Source organism: Poromitra crassiceps (genome assembly GCF_964638095.1).
Source record: "Poromitra crassiceps genome assembly, chromosome: 11".
NCBI lineage: Eukaryota > Metazoa > Chordata > Actinopteri > Beryciformes > Melamphaidae > Poromitra > Poromitra crassiceps.
Genome location: NC_139643.1, coordinates 33262965 through 33279835, shown reverse-complemented (window position 1 = coordinate 33279835; position 16871 = coordinate 33262965). Strand labels below are relative to the sequence as shown.

The 16871-nt window shown below is 43.5% G+C and overlaps 1 protein-coding gene across 1 annotated transcript; it reads right to left on the bottom strand.

Moving 5' to 3' along the window:
- Positions 1-836: 836 nt before the first annotated feature.
- On the bottom strand, positions 837-16267 carry pdk4 (pyruvate dehydrogenase kinase, isozyme 4). Its single transcript, XM_083646935.1, has 11 exons — positions 16064-16267; positions 15377-15518; positions 10979-11050; positions 9784-9968; positions 8048-8146; positions 7662-7739; positions 6361-6437; positions 5762-5860; positions 5314-5427; positions 4468-4581; positions 837-4057 (listed from the first exon to the last, which is right to left on the bottom strand). The coding sequence occupies exons 1-11, from the start codon at positions 16179-16181 to the stop codon at positions 3932-3934; spliced, it is 1224 nt and encodes a 407-aa protein (XP_083503061.1). The 5' UTR covers positions 16182-16267; the 3' UTR covers positions 837-3931.
- Positions 16268-16871: the final 604 nt, after the last annotated feature.

The window sequence follows — 16871 nt, the reverse complement described above, 5'->3', positions numbered from 1 at the left end:
GGCTGTAGCTCAGGTGGCAAACCTGGCTCGTGAGGAAAGGGCATCGCTCCAACAGTACATCACCACATTCCAATAATGAAGGGACCGTAACGCCATAGCAAAGCAGAACAGGAGGGCTTGTCTCAACCTCTATAGAGAGCCAAAGTCTCACCCCCTTCCGGTCAGGGCCTACACGCACCAGCATCTGAGACAATATCAATGGTGGTGAATGGCGAGAAACAATTATTTTTTTGATCCCGTTTGAATTGTGCCATGATGGACTGTACACATTTGTCAATTTAAAAGATAACTTTGCAGGTCAAGAAGGCCCCACTTTGTCGTAAAACTGTTGCATTACAAGTTATAAATCAGAAAGACATAACCAGTGGCACATGTGACGTCTCTCCCACCAGGCCATGTTGGTGTAACATACTGTATATTGTGCGAGACGAGAGATGTAGTTCATTGACTTGTGGGCACTTGTCCGTTTGTGATGTTTGTATGAAACCGCTCTTCATACAAAACTAAACGTTATATTTCACTTTTACGACAAACTGCTTGACATGCAAATGTATCTTTTAAATTGAGGAAAAATCACACGTGTACTTCATGGCAAACGGGATCAAAACATTTGTATTTCGCCATTCACCACCGCTCATATTTTTTTCCCCCGACGCTGGTGCGTGTACTGAAGCAGGAAGTAGGCGGTGACTTTGGCTCTCCATTGTCAGCTGGCCACTGTGCTGCTGCTGCGCCTGTTACTGTGCCAGTGACACTAAGCAGAGTTTTGAGACAACTTGTGGAGAGACAGAAGGGAGTCAACGGGTGGAGCCAACAAGTCAGACAATAACAGTGGACACGAGGTGATTTGACTTTAATGACAATGTTACTGTAGCATAATGTGCACACATGAAATATACATGGTAATCTTTAAAAAAACACATGCAGTCATTTACCTGAATAAGTGAAACATAAGACATTATATTTCTTCCTTCTTTTTGTCTTCCACACACATACACTGATACACACAAATATCACGTAAATTTACTATGGGAATTTATTGTAGTAGGTTTAAAGAAAACCCATCAAAGAGACTGTGTTGAGTCACATATGGCTGAATTTCCTACTTACTGGCCCTGATTTTCCCCAAACTAAGCACACAACTTGAATGCTTCCACCTTATAGGATTTTGTCATACAACACATTTATGAGAAACACTGAAATGTGCTGCAAGACAAAGGATAATAGGGTAAAGATCGAGTTGTTCTTTCCTTTACATTCACAGGTCCCTTGAACGGTGAACAAAACCAACCAAAAAGTACAGCAATACTTGGCCTTAAAAAAAAAGAAGGCATATCACTAAACTATGAAATTAAATATATTTGAGTTATAATACACGGAAGGTTAAAGGTCACATGCAAAGGCAGCTCTGACCAACAGGCACACATGATAGCTTGGCAGTGAAACAGGGTGCATGGGATATATGAATACATTATTAAAAGGAGGTTGTAGGTGTGGTTCCAGTGTCTACACTGCAGTCAGTCAGTGCGTCACCCCACCAGGTAGAGATGATGCTATCAAAAATATATTATATCATGTCGTGGAAAGCTCAGGTACATATTGCAGCTGTTGATAGATAACAATTCTGAATACCCAGGTATTCAACCTCTACAGTTATGTATTTTAAATATACATATATAGGATTAGAAAACAGAGCACTTATGGTGATATTATCAAATTATCTTCCACATGCTGAGATCCACATGTGCAATTCTATACCATTACTCCTAGAGAGCACTGCAAACATCTTGCCAATAATAATAATAATAATAGGTTGGCAAAAGTTGGAAATGTACAATGGTTTATACACTACATTCTTCAATTTCAACAGAGGGAAATGTTTATGAATGTCTAGGGTAACTTGGAAATGTTTACAACTAATAAACAACTCATTCTATCCATTTTCCACATTTTAACATACATTCATAGTGACTTGAAATAATATGGTAACACTAGGGCACATGTCATTTTGCCCCTTGCCACTCAACATCCACCAAGCTTATTTACCATTTGAACACCAGACTGACAACATCAGATCATCTGAGTTATGACAACATCAGATCATCTGAGTTATGACAACATCAGATCATCTGAGTTATGACAACATCAGATCATCTGAGTTATGACAACATCAGATCATCTGAGTTATGACAACATCAGATCGTCGGAGTTATAAGTTAAAACAGAGGAGTGTCAACTTGATTTAAAAATACAACCAAACCTTTGGGGAAAATTTTCTCTCAATGTTGACAGCTCAACTTTGAAACTCCTTACAACCTGCTTGAGTTCAAAGCCATAAGGTAGCCTCGTTTACTCCTTCATTAAAAGGATCACTCACATTCTGATGTCATCTTCTGTTGACATCAGGCACCACTGATTTTGAGTTGATGTGATCATCACCAAGAAATAGTTTAATGGCTAATCATTTTGACACTACTACAGTACATAAAGGTGTTACAAGCTAATATACTTAAAAAAGGTCTATGAAAGGTTCAGGTGGGGGCAAGAACCGACAAGAGGAGACTGAAGGATTATTGCAAGATATTTGTAAATATACTGAGAACGGCTAGATCACGGGTACTCAACCTTGTTTAGGTTGCCTGAGTATATATTTAGCAAATTTTAACATTATTATATTATTTATTTAACATTACTTGATAATGTTCTAATGTTAAATACCGTTCATACGGAGTTAGCTATACATGAGTGGGATTTAGTTTATGCATAAAAATAAAAAATAATACAATTTCTTTGGTGAACTTATTGATGGCCCAAGATCTACCTCTTGGACACCCTTGGTCTAGATGAAAAAAGTGGAAGACCACACTGACACACCTTTGACTTTGTGTCCGTCACCCACATTCCTCCGTCTATGAACAGTCTGCATAACCTGAGTGCTGTTGGCATTGACTGTGCTGTATACGTATGTATACAATACGTGCCATTATAGCCTTACACAGCTATTTTATTTACCAAAGACTATTTCTAAGTCTTATGAGCGAACAAATATTCTATAATAAGAAATGGCTAGCTTGCTTGTCTGTTTCACAGTGTAATCCTATAATAATATTGCAAAGTCTCTGCCTCTGAGTGAGTGAGCAGAATTGTGTTCGGCCAGAGCTATGCCATTTTACGTGCGATCATGCTGAATCTTTCAGGAAGTGCAAAGAGCACCCCTGCGGGTGACCTAACGGAGCCGGATTTTTGAATTATGTAATTAGGGCCGATTAAATGGGCAAAAATAGCTAATTAGTGGCCGAAATGAGTCAACACAGGCTCAGCACCATGGAGAGCTCCATTTGTTAGCTACTGATGGACCTTGCATGCCAACTCTGAGTGAGGCCTGACTGACCAGTCACACAGGGATGGGTATTGTGCTAGTCATTAATAATAACTGAAAGGTAGGTGTGTGTGTGATGAGTGAGGCAAAGGAGATATATGCGTGCGAGGTGCTGTATGACCCTGCCTAGCCTGTAAATAGCTCATGGACTGAAATTAATTGACATTCAAATCACTTTCAAACGTGGTTAGCTTCAGTTGGGTGAAATTGCCTAGAGGCTGGTCTAAAGTCAGTTTTCCATTTTTCTTTTCTTTTTCGGTGGGGTGATCTGATTCTTGACCAGCATCAGTGAGAAACTTCACCTCTGAGAATGTCTGCCTCCGGGCTTCTCTCTTGAGAAAGGGGCATCCACATTGCACATACTGTACACAAGTCCAGGTCTGGCAACCTGCTGAAGGCAGGTGGCACCTTCTGTCAGTTACAATACATCATGGACCTTAACGTTACCCCTCTTCTTCTTCTTAATCCCATCTCTTCTTCATTTGTTCCTACCGCTTAAAAAAAGAAATCAGCCTGCTCCGTCAGTCCACATCATTGGTGACTCCTCTCGTGCTAGCCCAGCTTCTTCGGCAACTTGCTGGGCATGCACCAGTCATCCGCCTCTGTGCTCGTCTGGTAATGCCTTAGAGCTGACTTGTTGAAAACAGGAAGTCTCTCCACTGACTCTGAGGACAAGGCCTGGTGATATAGGGTATAGAGTGGAACTATTTACTCCAGATCCGTTTCTCACAGACATGCATGCCTAAACTGTGCTAGTCAGATCCAGGTTGATTTCTTATCAGACTTTGCTACTCAGCTCCAGCTGTGCTTGTTGAAAACACCGTACAGCTTGGTTCAGCAGTGCACACGGCTAAAGGAAAACAAAGATCTCTCTGTTTTCTAACGCTGATCACATGATAAGTTACCACTTGCAACATGACGCGGATCGGTTAGGCAATTTGTGCTACATAATTACTCTACATCTGCCACCATTTAGTCAAGCCAGCATGTGTACAGTAGTTGACACAGTATGTTTTCAAGTTCAACTCTACAAATTGGCCTTCACAGCTATTTTGGTCATAGCCAGTGTAAGGAGGACATGTTCTCACCTTCAAGTATATGACAGCTGAGGTGCCATGGCCCTCCATGGAGTAGAGCTGCAGGTCTCCCTGGAAGTACCTGGCATACAGCCGGGAGATGGGCAGACCATAGCCAAAACCAGCCTGAGGAAGAGGGGGGGGGGGGGGGGTTGTCTAAGTCTAAAAGTCCAGTCAGTCTAAAGTGTAATAAATCAGTATTGCACTTTAGACTGACTGCGCAAGTTGCTAAAACATTACCAATACCATGCATCACATCAACTGAAAACACAAAATAGAAATATATCTATGGTTTGGTGTAGAAAATCAAACCTTCACATAGTTAGAGTTTAACCCAATGAAATGTGACTGTAAGTCAGCTAATTTAAAACCATGTTCAGCTGTGTATAACTCTGTTTAACAGAGGTAGAATTAGATTTAAAGATGTCAGATTCAAGACAGCATTGATTTTTACTGAACTTCATCTCACGTTTCAAATACAAAAGCAGACATGAATTATTTTTATCTTCAGGATATAGTTTCCCCCCATTCTGTGATATGTTGTTCCCTGCTAGCACACTGACTGTAAGACAATCACCCAAACATTTATATTTACATGGACATTTACATGGACCCCACTATATGTCACTTTAAATAACGTTTACTTTGCACTTTATATTTTATCATTTGAAGATTGTCTTTGTGTCTGCTCCATCTTCTGCTACTGCTGTGATCGCTGCGCTGCATACTGCACAAAGGCAAATTCCTTGTTTGTAACATGATTACTCACTATGGCTATTTACAATGAATCTTGAATCTTGAAAACTAATAAGTTACAAAAGAAACCATCGTGCCGTGAGAGTGCCAGGTTGGTCTCACCAGAGGAGCGTTGCGGGAGTTGTCCACGTCGACGGGACTGGGGGCGGTGGAGTACATGTAGTAGAAAAGGCGCTCGATCTTCCTCAGAGGGACTCCGCCTCCTCTGTCAGACATCTACAAACAAGAACCAAAACAAGGCTCCTCTCACTGTTATGCCAACAGGCTCACGGCCAACATACTTTGTTTCCATCATTTGGCATTTCCACCGAATCGCGACCATCACATCAGGGTTCATCATCATACAGTACTTACAGAATATAAGCTCTTTCCCATTCACCCGTTTAGACCTGGACCCGCACACGTAACGGTTGAGGTATGGTGCATGGTACAGAGCGTGCGGTGTACTTCATGTATGTGTACTCTTTATACAAAGGCACCACCACATGTGCTTCTTTGTTGCTACACACTTAGAACGCTGGTTGTGTGCCATCTTAAAGACTTGGTGTACCTTGATGGTGAGGTCCTCCGTGCCCAGGGAGACTCTCACTTTGACGGGTGGCAAAGTCAGGCTGGCCTCATGGGTCTCTACTGTAGCTCTCATGGCGTTCTGACAGAAGACATGCACAGTGCTGTACATTACTGACTGAGCAGACACACCTCTGAAGTCAATAATGCTAGCCTTCTTAATACAGTCATTACAGATGTTGAGAATTAATTTATGTTTATATATATGAAGAGTTCCGGTACGGCTGCGAACAGACCCACACTCTTGTAATCTGTGAGGGACGCGGAATCCGACAAAAACAGAACAGGTGCGTCATTTTTCCATACTGCATTTATCACCCATCAATTAACAGTTTTACCAGATCCGCAATGCAGCCGCAACGCATCTGGTGTACATTACCTATCAGGCACAGCCAATCGGACGCCCGACCAAGCCGGAGGGAACACATGGATACGAACCGGCGACGCCAATAGCAATAGCAATATTCTTAATATGAACCGAGTTGCATATCAAACAGCATAGCACACAAAACAGTATCATAATGCAGTAGTTTGAGATTTTACAGTATAAGCATTACAACGTTAGCTTTGTTGTTACTGTACCTTGAAGAGCTCAAATAGCATGTGGTAGAGGTGGGACGGCACGTAGACGATGTGGAGGGGCTGGTCAGGGCTTTTGGCTGTGGAACATTTGATACTGTTGATCACTTGGGGGGGAAAAACACACTTTTGCTTTTTAATGTGTAAATGTGTCACTCACAAGCATGACAAATTGCTAATCCCGACACCCCGGTTCAAAGGTAAACCAGTGAGTGTGCAATGCAGGCTTGTTAGAAAACTGTGTGTTTTGTGGGAAAAGTCCACACTGTAACTCTGCCAGACGAGACGAGACAGTTTGAGAAGAGAAAGAGATAAGAGACCATGCCAAACTATGCAAGGAAAATAATCTCATTCATCGTTTTTGCTTTATTCTCTGTTCTCTCTAGCCTTTATCTGCAAAAACACCGGCCGATAATACAGTTTAATCATATAGGAATTGCACATCTGGATTTTATCTAGGCACATATTGTAACAATAACTGGCACATTTGAAAAATGTAGTTTTCCCTTCATGTATATATTCCACACATACAGTAAAGGATGGTCTTTTTTATGCTGTGTAATCGCATAGCTCAATGTTCGCATGTTATCCAATCCTACGCATTATTAGCGAGGCGAAATAAAACAGGTCTACTTGTCTTTGTGCCGGCATGAGCTGTGTGGATCAAAGGGGGAGGGGATGTCGAATGCTGAGGCGGGGCTCCTGACAGGAAACAGACCCACAAGGCCTCAGCTAAACTAACAGAGGTACTGTACGCACTGGAGCCTCGGCTGGACTTCACGGAACTCTAGTCTCTCACACAGATGTTGAGTACAGGAAAAAAGGGAAACTAACTTGTACAAAGACTAGGGCAGTGATTCCCTACCCCTAGGGGTAGGTGGAGGTACTACAGGGGGTACTTGAGAGAAAGGGGGAAATGGGAAAATGTAAGGATAAATCATGAAAATAAATGAAACGTTAAAATAAATATGCTCAGGAGGAGGAGGAGGCACTAATTGCAACTCTTTCACTCCATTTTTTATTTTGTAATGTTACTTTCTTCAAAAGGTAGGGTTCTCATTAATAAATTGAATCACCTGCTATAGTTTTCTCTTGCAGTTTTCTAAGCAAAATGTTATAGTCGGTTAAAGGGGATATTTGGATTCAGAAATCAGGGAAAGGGGGCACTGAAGCCAAAAGTTTGAGAACCACTGGACTAGTGTAAGAGTAAAAGCACACAGACTAGCACACTAAATCTGACCATAGCGATAAAAACAGCTCTCATATGCAAATAAGAACTTTAAGGTTGAATTTTTAAGACTCACAGTTGACTTGTGTGATCTCCATATCAGGAGATGTCAGGTAATACTGCTCACAGAGCATCTTGGAAGTCTCATAGGCATCTGCAGGGTGAAACAACAAAGAGTCGATGGTTGCTATTCGGGGTGAGAAGTTGCACTAGAGCAGTCTAACAAAAGAGAATGACTCATGCTAAAATGGAGAACAACACCAGCATGAGGTTTTCAGTTACAGCAAATTCACATTTCACTGGCGCATTTCAAACTCCACTCCTTACACCGACAAATATCAGACGCTAAAATGTCAAACTGTTATGAGACGGTACAAACAGCGAGCGGTGGAAAACACATTCACAGTGTGTAGAGATATCTTGTAGCAGGCGGTGTTGCAGCTGAGGCGGAGTCGTTATTACCTTTCACTACCTCCACCACGTCACAGGTGGGGTCGATGCTGCCGATGTGTTTGGGATGGGCGGGGTTGACGCTGCCGACGCTGCCGTCGAAGATTAGCGCTACAAGGACAGCGGAAGAAACACGCACAAACTGTGTGACTCAAACATGTGGTATAAACATGGGCGGTGCACGCACGCACACGGCATGCACCATCCACAAAGGTCATGCAGTGGGAAATGTTAGCATTAGCTCAACACTTTTTATTGACATAGTCAAAGACGTGCGCCCTTTTACTGCAGGCAATAATGTCTAATGCATTCATCATTCAGTGCATTGGCAGGGCAGCAGCGGCTGTAAAAGCCTGTCGACGTGGGCTGTGTGCTGATTAAGTGGCACTTTCACACCAGCGGCCAAATCTGAAACATGTCTGAGATCAGCACTTCCATAATCAGATCAAAAGAAACACAGAGTGATCCAAGTCATGATTTCGAGAAACCAATTAATATGGCGTCTGGGTAGTGTCGAGGTAAAAGCACTCGCCTGCCACCGCGGGGCGGAGACCCGGGTTTAATTCCCAGCAGCGGTAATTCCGGCTTGGTCAGACTTGGTCGCCTGTTTGGGGGGAGGGGAAGTGGGGGGGAATAGCGTGATCCTCCCACACGCTAGTAGCGCTACGTCCTGCCGGTGACACTCCTCGCTGTCAGGTGAAAAGAAGCGGCTGGCGACTGCACATGTATCAGAGGAGCACGTGCTAGTCTGTGGCTCTCGCCAGATCGGAAGAGGGGGTGGAGCAATGACCGGGACAGGGAATTGGCCAAGTACAATAGACCCTTTTCACGGGGGCCATTTTGTGTCGAAAAGGCAGAATAAACACAGGTGTGAGCTAGGGTTGTCAAAAGTATCGATAAAAGTCAATACTAAAAATTTGAAACGGATACAATACTCATTTGCAACAGGTATCGATAAGTATCGATACTAAAAATTTGAAACGGATACAATACTCATTTGCAACTGAAAAATCATGACGACTAGAGCAGGTGTAATCTGCTGTGTTATGATAGGCTGATGACTAGAGCAGGTGTAATCTGCTGTGTTATGATAGGCTAATGACTAGAGCAGGTGTAATCTGCTGTGTTATGATAGGCTGATGACTATAGCAGGTGTAATCTGCTGTGTAAGTCAAAGTTTTTAATGAGTTTTATCAGGCCTAGATTATAGAGAAGCATGCATCTGTCTGTCTATCCATCTGTCTTTGTTTATTTTTTATGCCTCTTGATGTGTTGTTGTCATCCCGCCGCGTGGTATCGAAAAAGGTATCGAGTATCGATATTTTCCTGGGTATCGGTATTGAAGTAGAAACTCTAGTATTGTGACTTCCCTAGTGTGAGCAAAACACTAATGAGGGTTTCAAACTTCTGAGATTGGAATTTGGAAAAGCTTTGCACCTGTGTTAACCCTGCCATTTCGACACAAAATGGCCCCCGTGAGAAGGGTCTATTGGGGAGAAAGAAATCCCCCTCCCCGAAGGAGGGGGGGGGGGGGAGAAGACGAAGAAGAGAGAAACCAATTAATATAGTGCCCCTTCTCAAAGCGTCAACACTTCAATGCTTGCTCTCTCAAGCAAAATGAGTACATAATCACCGAGTACAGTTTAACGAAATGGGCTTTTACCAAGTACTCACTGACAGGTTTCGAGTGCTAGTGACGGTTAATTCATGAGCTTAACTCACTGATAATCACAGAGTGCTATACTGACTGTGCTGGTTCATGAGCATGCGCGTGGAGATGCGGCTCATGTAGAAGCGGTCCAGGAAGTACTGGACGTTCTGGTTGGTGACGGGGTCCACGCCGAAGGCCTCCTTGTACTCCACCACGCCCTGGGCCATGGTGGGCACCACGTTGTTGTGCCGGTTACGAACGTTCACCAGACTCTCGGTGAACCTGGGGGGGTGAAGAGATAACGTGTGAGGTACTATGCGAAGGTACACTAGCCAATAAGAAAGTCACACGTGTAAGATATGCAGTCTGCGCATCAACATAAGCGCGCACGCTGCATGGGCACATATACTGTACACTACATACTTATTGTATTTTCCCCCACACGCATCGTCCACCACTTACAGCAGCGTGGTGCATGGTTAGAGAGCACCTAGGTAGCAGTCACGTCTGCGGTCTAGATTTACTTCAAAGTGGAGACCAAAAGAAGTCAAACAGCTAATTATACTCTTGAAAATCAAGAGTTGCGGAGTGGCAGCAGCAGAGCTAATTACAACATTATACCACTCATTTAGAAACACCATTTGAAGCAGTTACAAGTTCTCAAAGGTAGCAAACAGCTCAGAAGAAGTCTGCACCCACGCAGCAAACATGAGAGGTTATGTTCAAACCAAACAAAAAGCCTAGATTACGGCCCTCTTGGTAGTGAACATGCAGGCTTTCACCATCGAATGGCTTATTTGGAGCCATGCTAGTTTGCCCCCACAAACTGTACAACAACGTACTGTATGTCAGATAGTCAGCAGCTCTGGGATGGGATGAAAGGCCGCGGCGTGACAATAATTGTTTCCATACAGACATGGAATTCAGACCACTGCCCAAAGTTCTTCCTGAGTTGGACTTGCACTGGATTCATTCGAGCTTTGCTTTAAAGGGCAGTGTTGAAAAATAACATTACAAAACTATTCAGAGCGGTACTCAGTACCGGCAGATACTCAATAATAACCCGGATTTGAGACACACACAAAAACATGTGATGCTTACTTGTCTCCTTTTAAAATATTGCCCTGTTTTAAAGTATTGTGTTATTCTGTGCTCCAGTTATTATTAGTAATCTGTAAAATTCTGCATTCTGCACTCACTATACCTTACTGCAAGCATGAATTAATAAAGTCAAGTCAACCCAAACCTGAGGCCTACAAAAACTATCCATGAAATACCTCTAAATTACTTACTTGGTCAAGACCTGTTTATCATCCGGATCTTTCTCTAAAAACTCCACAAATTCCAACAGACTCTGTGAATACCTGGGGGACATAAAAAGATGAATGTATAATGAGAGAATATGGAAATATCCTCATTTTACTGTATCTGTTTTGGAACAGCATTCCTGGTTATATAACATAGCATGCAAAGCACAGGGGGTGTATTTATATACAACAATGTCTATTTCAGTCTTGTCAATACAGTGGACTACATTTGACTCATTGAAAATTGAAATACTGTGTGAGTAGCTTAGTTGTTATTGCTGTGTAATTAGCCATAATGCATTAATACATTATTCAAAAAAAATAACACGGTCTGACTTTTATACAATGTCTGTTTGTCTAAATACATTGTTATGCTTAGCCCAGCAGCAGCAGCAGAAGTGATTCCGTGACTTGAGTGCTGTTCTCCCTCTCTCTGTGTAGAAAACTAGGTGAAGGGTGACTGTGTCTGGGGCTGTGTTTTCAACACTCTGACTTTGTCCCTCAGCTGACCTTCAACACTCTACCCCTGGTGTGGATTGAGACCGATCATACAGACACACATCTTGAAGCAGTCTGTTATACAACTGAGAAGTTCACACACTTTTATTGCCGGGTCAATATCAAGGCTTGATTGCTCTCCCCCGTGTCAACAAAATTGTTGTGTGTGAGAGATCAACTTCTTTGTTGGCAACGCAAAGAGCGTTGCTGCCGTAGGAAGAGAACGGCCGAGTGAGGGAGGTCGATAATACAGCCAAATATAGACATGATGATAAGAGACGGGGGGGGGGGAAGGTTGACTTTCGTTGTCCACATTTGTTGCCTAACGTCCAGTGGGGAGGCTAATGCTAATATGCCAGAACACTGTGTTAGCAGCTAGGAAGCATAACGTCGGCTGGAGAAATGGACTAGAAAAATGACGGGGGAATAGGACTGTGTTCTTGCCTTTGTCAAACATAAGTCTGACAGACAAAATGTGTGACTCAGTCGAGTAAACAAACGACTGTAGATTTGGGCGCTCTGTCATGAACAGCCTGTATCTGTGCCTTGGCAGTGTTGCCTTACTGCACACAGTATATAAAGTGCCTTACTGCACACAGTATAAAGTGCCTTACTGCACACAGTATAAAGTGCCTTACTGCACACAGTATATAAAGTGCCTTACTTCACACAGTATATAAAGTGCCTTACTGCACACAGTATATAAAGTGCCTTACTGCACACAGTATAAAGTGCCTTACTGCACACAGTATAAAGTGCCTTACTGCGCACAGTATGAAGTACCTTACTGCACACAGTATATAAAGTGCCTTACTGCACACAGTATAAAGTGCCTTACTGCACACAGTATGAAGTGCCTTACTGCACACAGTATGAAGTACCTTACTGCACACAGTATATAAAGTGCCTTACTGCACACAGTATAAAGTGCCTTACTGCACACAGTATGAAGTGCCTTACTGCACACAGTATAAAGTGCCTTACTGCAGACAGTATAAAGTGCCTTACTGCACACAGTATAAAGTGCCTTACTGCACACAGTATGAAGTGCCTTACTGCACACAGTATAAAGTGCCTTACTGCAGACAGTATGAAGTGCCTTACTGCACACAGTATAAAGTGCCTTACTGCACACAGTATGAAGTGCCTTACTGCACACAGTATAAAGTGCCTTACTGCAGACAGTATGAAGTGCCTTACTGCACACCGTATGAAGTGCCTTACTGCACACAGTATGAAGTGCCTTACTGCACACAGTATAAAGTGCCTTACTGCACACAGTATAAAGTGCCTTACTGTGCCTTACTGCACACAGTATAAAGTGCCTTACTGCACACAGTATAAAGTGCCTTACTGCACACAGTATAAAGTGCCTTACTGCACACAGTATAAAGTGCCTTACTGCACACAGTATAAAGTGCCTTACTGCACACAGTATAAAGTGCCTTACTGCAGACAGTAAAACACTGGTCATGAGTTCAGCTCAAACTCACAACATAGTAGTGTGTGTGTGTGTGTGTGTGTGTGTGTGTGTGTGTGTGTGTGTCCCTTCATCCAGGGAGTGTCTAGTGAATATGATTGCTAAGCGGTGCCTGCCTAGAACAGAACTATCATGCGTCCTGATGTCTGGGACATAATCTCAGTTAAAGCTGGGCAAAAAACAATAATATATCAATCATCGAATCAATATTCAGTGTTTCCCCTAGAAACACTTTCAGGCCTGGAGGGATTTCCAGTGGAGTCCCCAGCAAAATGAGTAAACTGTGTGATTTCACTAGCATTTCAATGACTAGATTTCAATCTCTCCTGTTATCTCCCCATCTACATCTATCTATATACCTATCTATCTATCAATTTAGCAATGTGGGCAATTTTTGTGCCAGCCACAGCTATGCCGTTTTACGTGTGATCGGGCTGAAACTTTCAGGGGGTGTAAAGAGCACCTGACGGAGCCTGACTTTTTAATTAGGGCAGATGAATTAGTCTGAGGCTATATAAGTGATGGGAGTATAAGTATGTAGAATCGGGGAGGAATCAGACAGAGATGATGGCTTCCGCCCCTGGGCTGTGTGGGTGACCTGACGGAGCCAGCTTTTTTAATTAGGTGATTGCCCAAATTGTCATCAGTGATGTCATCCCTGACGATGTCATCAGTGATGTCATAGAGCAGGCAAGGCCGCGACGCGCAGTGGTCATCAGTGATGTCATAAGGGCAAGTGAGCCCGCCCTGCGGGACGGGCGAGGGAGGAAGTGAGCCCGCACAGTGGTCGAGCTGGCCGAGCTGCGTATGCAAGCTGCAGGGCCAGCTCGGCGAGCTGCAGGGCAGGGGAATCGAGCACGCGAGATGCCTAGTGATACTTGCGTTGTTCACGTCGGCTGCATCAAGTCACATTTTCGGGGAGCTGTACAGGACCGGCTGTACTGGCAGGCTCGCCCAGCTGCGGCGTAGCCCTCAGCACATATGGCGAGGCCCGGTGCTTTGTCGTTGTAGCGTGTTTCCCGCCTAGCACAATGAGATCTCGCAAACATCTGTAAACATTCATATTTTTAATAATGCACCAGGTTAGAGGGTTCCTTGTATAATTTATAACATTAGTTATTCGAGAATCTCTTTCATAGCCAAGCAAAATTGGTATTGTAACTGAACTATAAAGGGACCTTGTGTATCGGAATCATGGTGATACCCAGCCATAATCTCAGTCTTTAGTTTACACCCTTTCACACTGTCGCTACCTCACCCTTTATACCATGGTACACAGTGCAACTTGGTGTGTGTGTGTGCGTGTGTGTGTGTGTGTGTGTGTGTGTGTGTGTGGGCGGGCGGGCGGGTGCATAGACAGATACCGGGACAGCTGGCATAAAGCCATAGCTGTGTGTGCTTTGGCAGAAGTGTAACACTGGCCTGCACTCAAACTGTATCAGGATGTATTTCTCGGTGTACCCTATAGCCTTTTGATAGCATTTGATCGTGACAGATGTTCTTCAACCAATTTGGAATAGGGGACATTATAGGTCACTTATGAAGGTGGAGACTTTACTTTGATCCATGAAGTTATAAAGGCTTGTTATCACATAAGGTGGACGATGGCACAACAACATAAAAACGGGCTGTCCAGCCCTTTAGACTTATCTACTTCAAACAAGCATCATAAGGCATATTCCCAGTTCAATGGCCTCAAGCCAGATGGAGCTGATGAATCTTTAAACAGAACCAATAGTACTCTTTAAACCACTGATGTCTTTGCAGTAGGATAAGCTATTATAGTTATGCCTATTTTAGCATAGGACTTAGCATTATCTTGATGGCCTCACTGTTGGCTATTTTACATTCTGCCTACCGTGGTACCTCATGATACCCCCCAAGCCCAGAAAGAAGGCTTCCCCCATATTCCACGCTCCAGATCTTCAGCTTCAAATAAAATACTTTCTGCCTCCCTTTGGTGAATTCAGCTAGCGGCAAGCTAGCGATCACTTGCTGTTGATGTTGTCTGTGGTTGTGTGAGGTGAAGTGACTGTCTGATGTAGTGAGTACTGAGTACTTGGGCATAGTACATTTAGGGTTTGAAAAAGAGTATAGTTTAGCCTGGTATAAGGAGTATAGGTGTATCCCACCAGCTGTAATGCGCAAAGGTACAGCTATGAATTCTAGGACGCCTGACAAGAAGCTAAAGTAGAGATGGGAAAACCTAATTATCCCACACTTTTTGGGGCCCTTTACCGTTCCTTCCACTTGCTGCAACCCTGGAGCAGGTGCAAAGACACTTGAGTAGGTTGTTCACATGGTAGAGAGGGGGTGATCAGATCACAAAGGACAGAACAGCTGGGGGCCTGGAGACAGACCTGTGATCAGATCACAAAGGACAGAACTGATGGAGACAGGCCTACCAGCTGGTGAGGAGCTGTAGGGATGGAGTGCCGAGGAGCTTGTCGGGGAGAAAGTCAATTTCCTTCATGATGTTGGCCAATCTGACCGGAAGCTCCTGACGCAGGAACACAAAAGAGGTCTTCTCACATGCATTAGCTGAGCCTGCAGTCAGTCACATGGCAGAGAGAGAGAGAGAGAGAGAGAGAGAGAGAGAGAGAGAGAGAGAGAGAGAGAGAGAGAGAGAGAGAGAGAGAGAGAGAGAGAGAGAGAGAGAGAGAAAAATCACTGGGCAGCTATTGGTGTTCAACTTTGACCCCATCCTGAGAAAAACAAACTGACACTTTTCCTACACAGCTCGCACTATAATCTGTTGGAGGAAAGACTCTGTCCAGGGTTGATTGATTCTAGACAGGGTCTTGACCATACACTGTAAAAAAAAAAAGAGTATTGAGCTATATTGTGCAAATGCAATGGAAAAACATGATGACATCACGTTTTTTTTTGCTGAGGCAGGATATCATGAGAGCTTGCTTGTGTGTATGCCAATGAAGAGATCAACTAAATTAACTTTGCTCGTGCTTTAAACAGTTTGTAGCCATTACATATTTCAGTCTTTTGTATTATCCAGTCATTAATATTGTTGTCAGCCAAATTCAATGACAGCTGTACATAAATATCGCTATATACAAAGTCTGGAAAAAACTTACCAAAGTCAATGAACTGCTTCATAGACAAGGGAGAAGGGGAGAACTTGGAAAACCTCTCCACTTGTTTTGGTATACCAGCTATTGAGCTGTTCTTCAACAGAAACTGAGCGAACTTCATGTTTCCTCTGGCTCTGCTCTTGATCGCTCCTTTGTCAGGTCAGGCTGTCCTCTGAAAATACGCTCCAGTTTTGCTACCTACCTTTGGCTAGCTGGGCTAAAGCTGGCTGGCTATAGCATAACCTCGTTAAACCGTCGTTAAATCTGCATCATTAGTGGCGTCACTACTCCATTGTCGTTTTTACTCGAGCAGTTTCCTCGCATCTTGGCAAATTTCTACCGTTATGATGCCTTCCAAAATGCAGCCCCAAGTCTGTGCACTGTGCAGCAGTGTTGTTGAATGGGAAGCAGTCAGTGAGATTGACGGCGAATTAAACCAATGAGCACCGAGATTCGCTGAGGTTAGGGGGGGGTTATGAGGGGGTGGATCCATGGGTGGATCTGGATCGGACCGGACCGAGTGTTTTTGTCACGTCGCTGATGGAGTCAAAACAGTGGTTTGGAACAAACACTTGTTTATTTTCCAGTTTTGAACCCTTGTCAAATCAAAATACTGCGCTAATAAACGGATAGTTCTGGCCCGAGGGATAGTCTTGTCGGCCACCGTAGTTACCGCATCACAAACATGTAATTAAATATGAATGCGCCAAGCAAAAATCACCAATCACCACCGTAGTAATACCGCATCACAAAACATGTAAATATTAATGCGCCAACCAAAAATCACCAATCACTGTCTGCAACCACGTTG

Coding starts and splice junctions, on each gene's coding strand:
- pdk4 (XM_083646935.1), bottom strand. CDS start 16,181: ATGAAGTTCGCTCAGTTTCTGTTGAAGAACAGCTCAATAGCTGGTATA. Junction 9,969..10,978: donor GATAAACAGGTCTTGACCAA/GTAAGTAATTTA, acceptor TCACCCCCCCAG/GTTCACCGAGAGTCTGGTGA. Junction 7,740..8,047: donor CGTGGTGGAGGTAGTGAAAG/GTAATAACGACT, acceptor TTCACCCTGCAG/ATGCCTATGAGACTTCCAAG.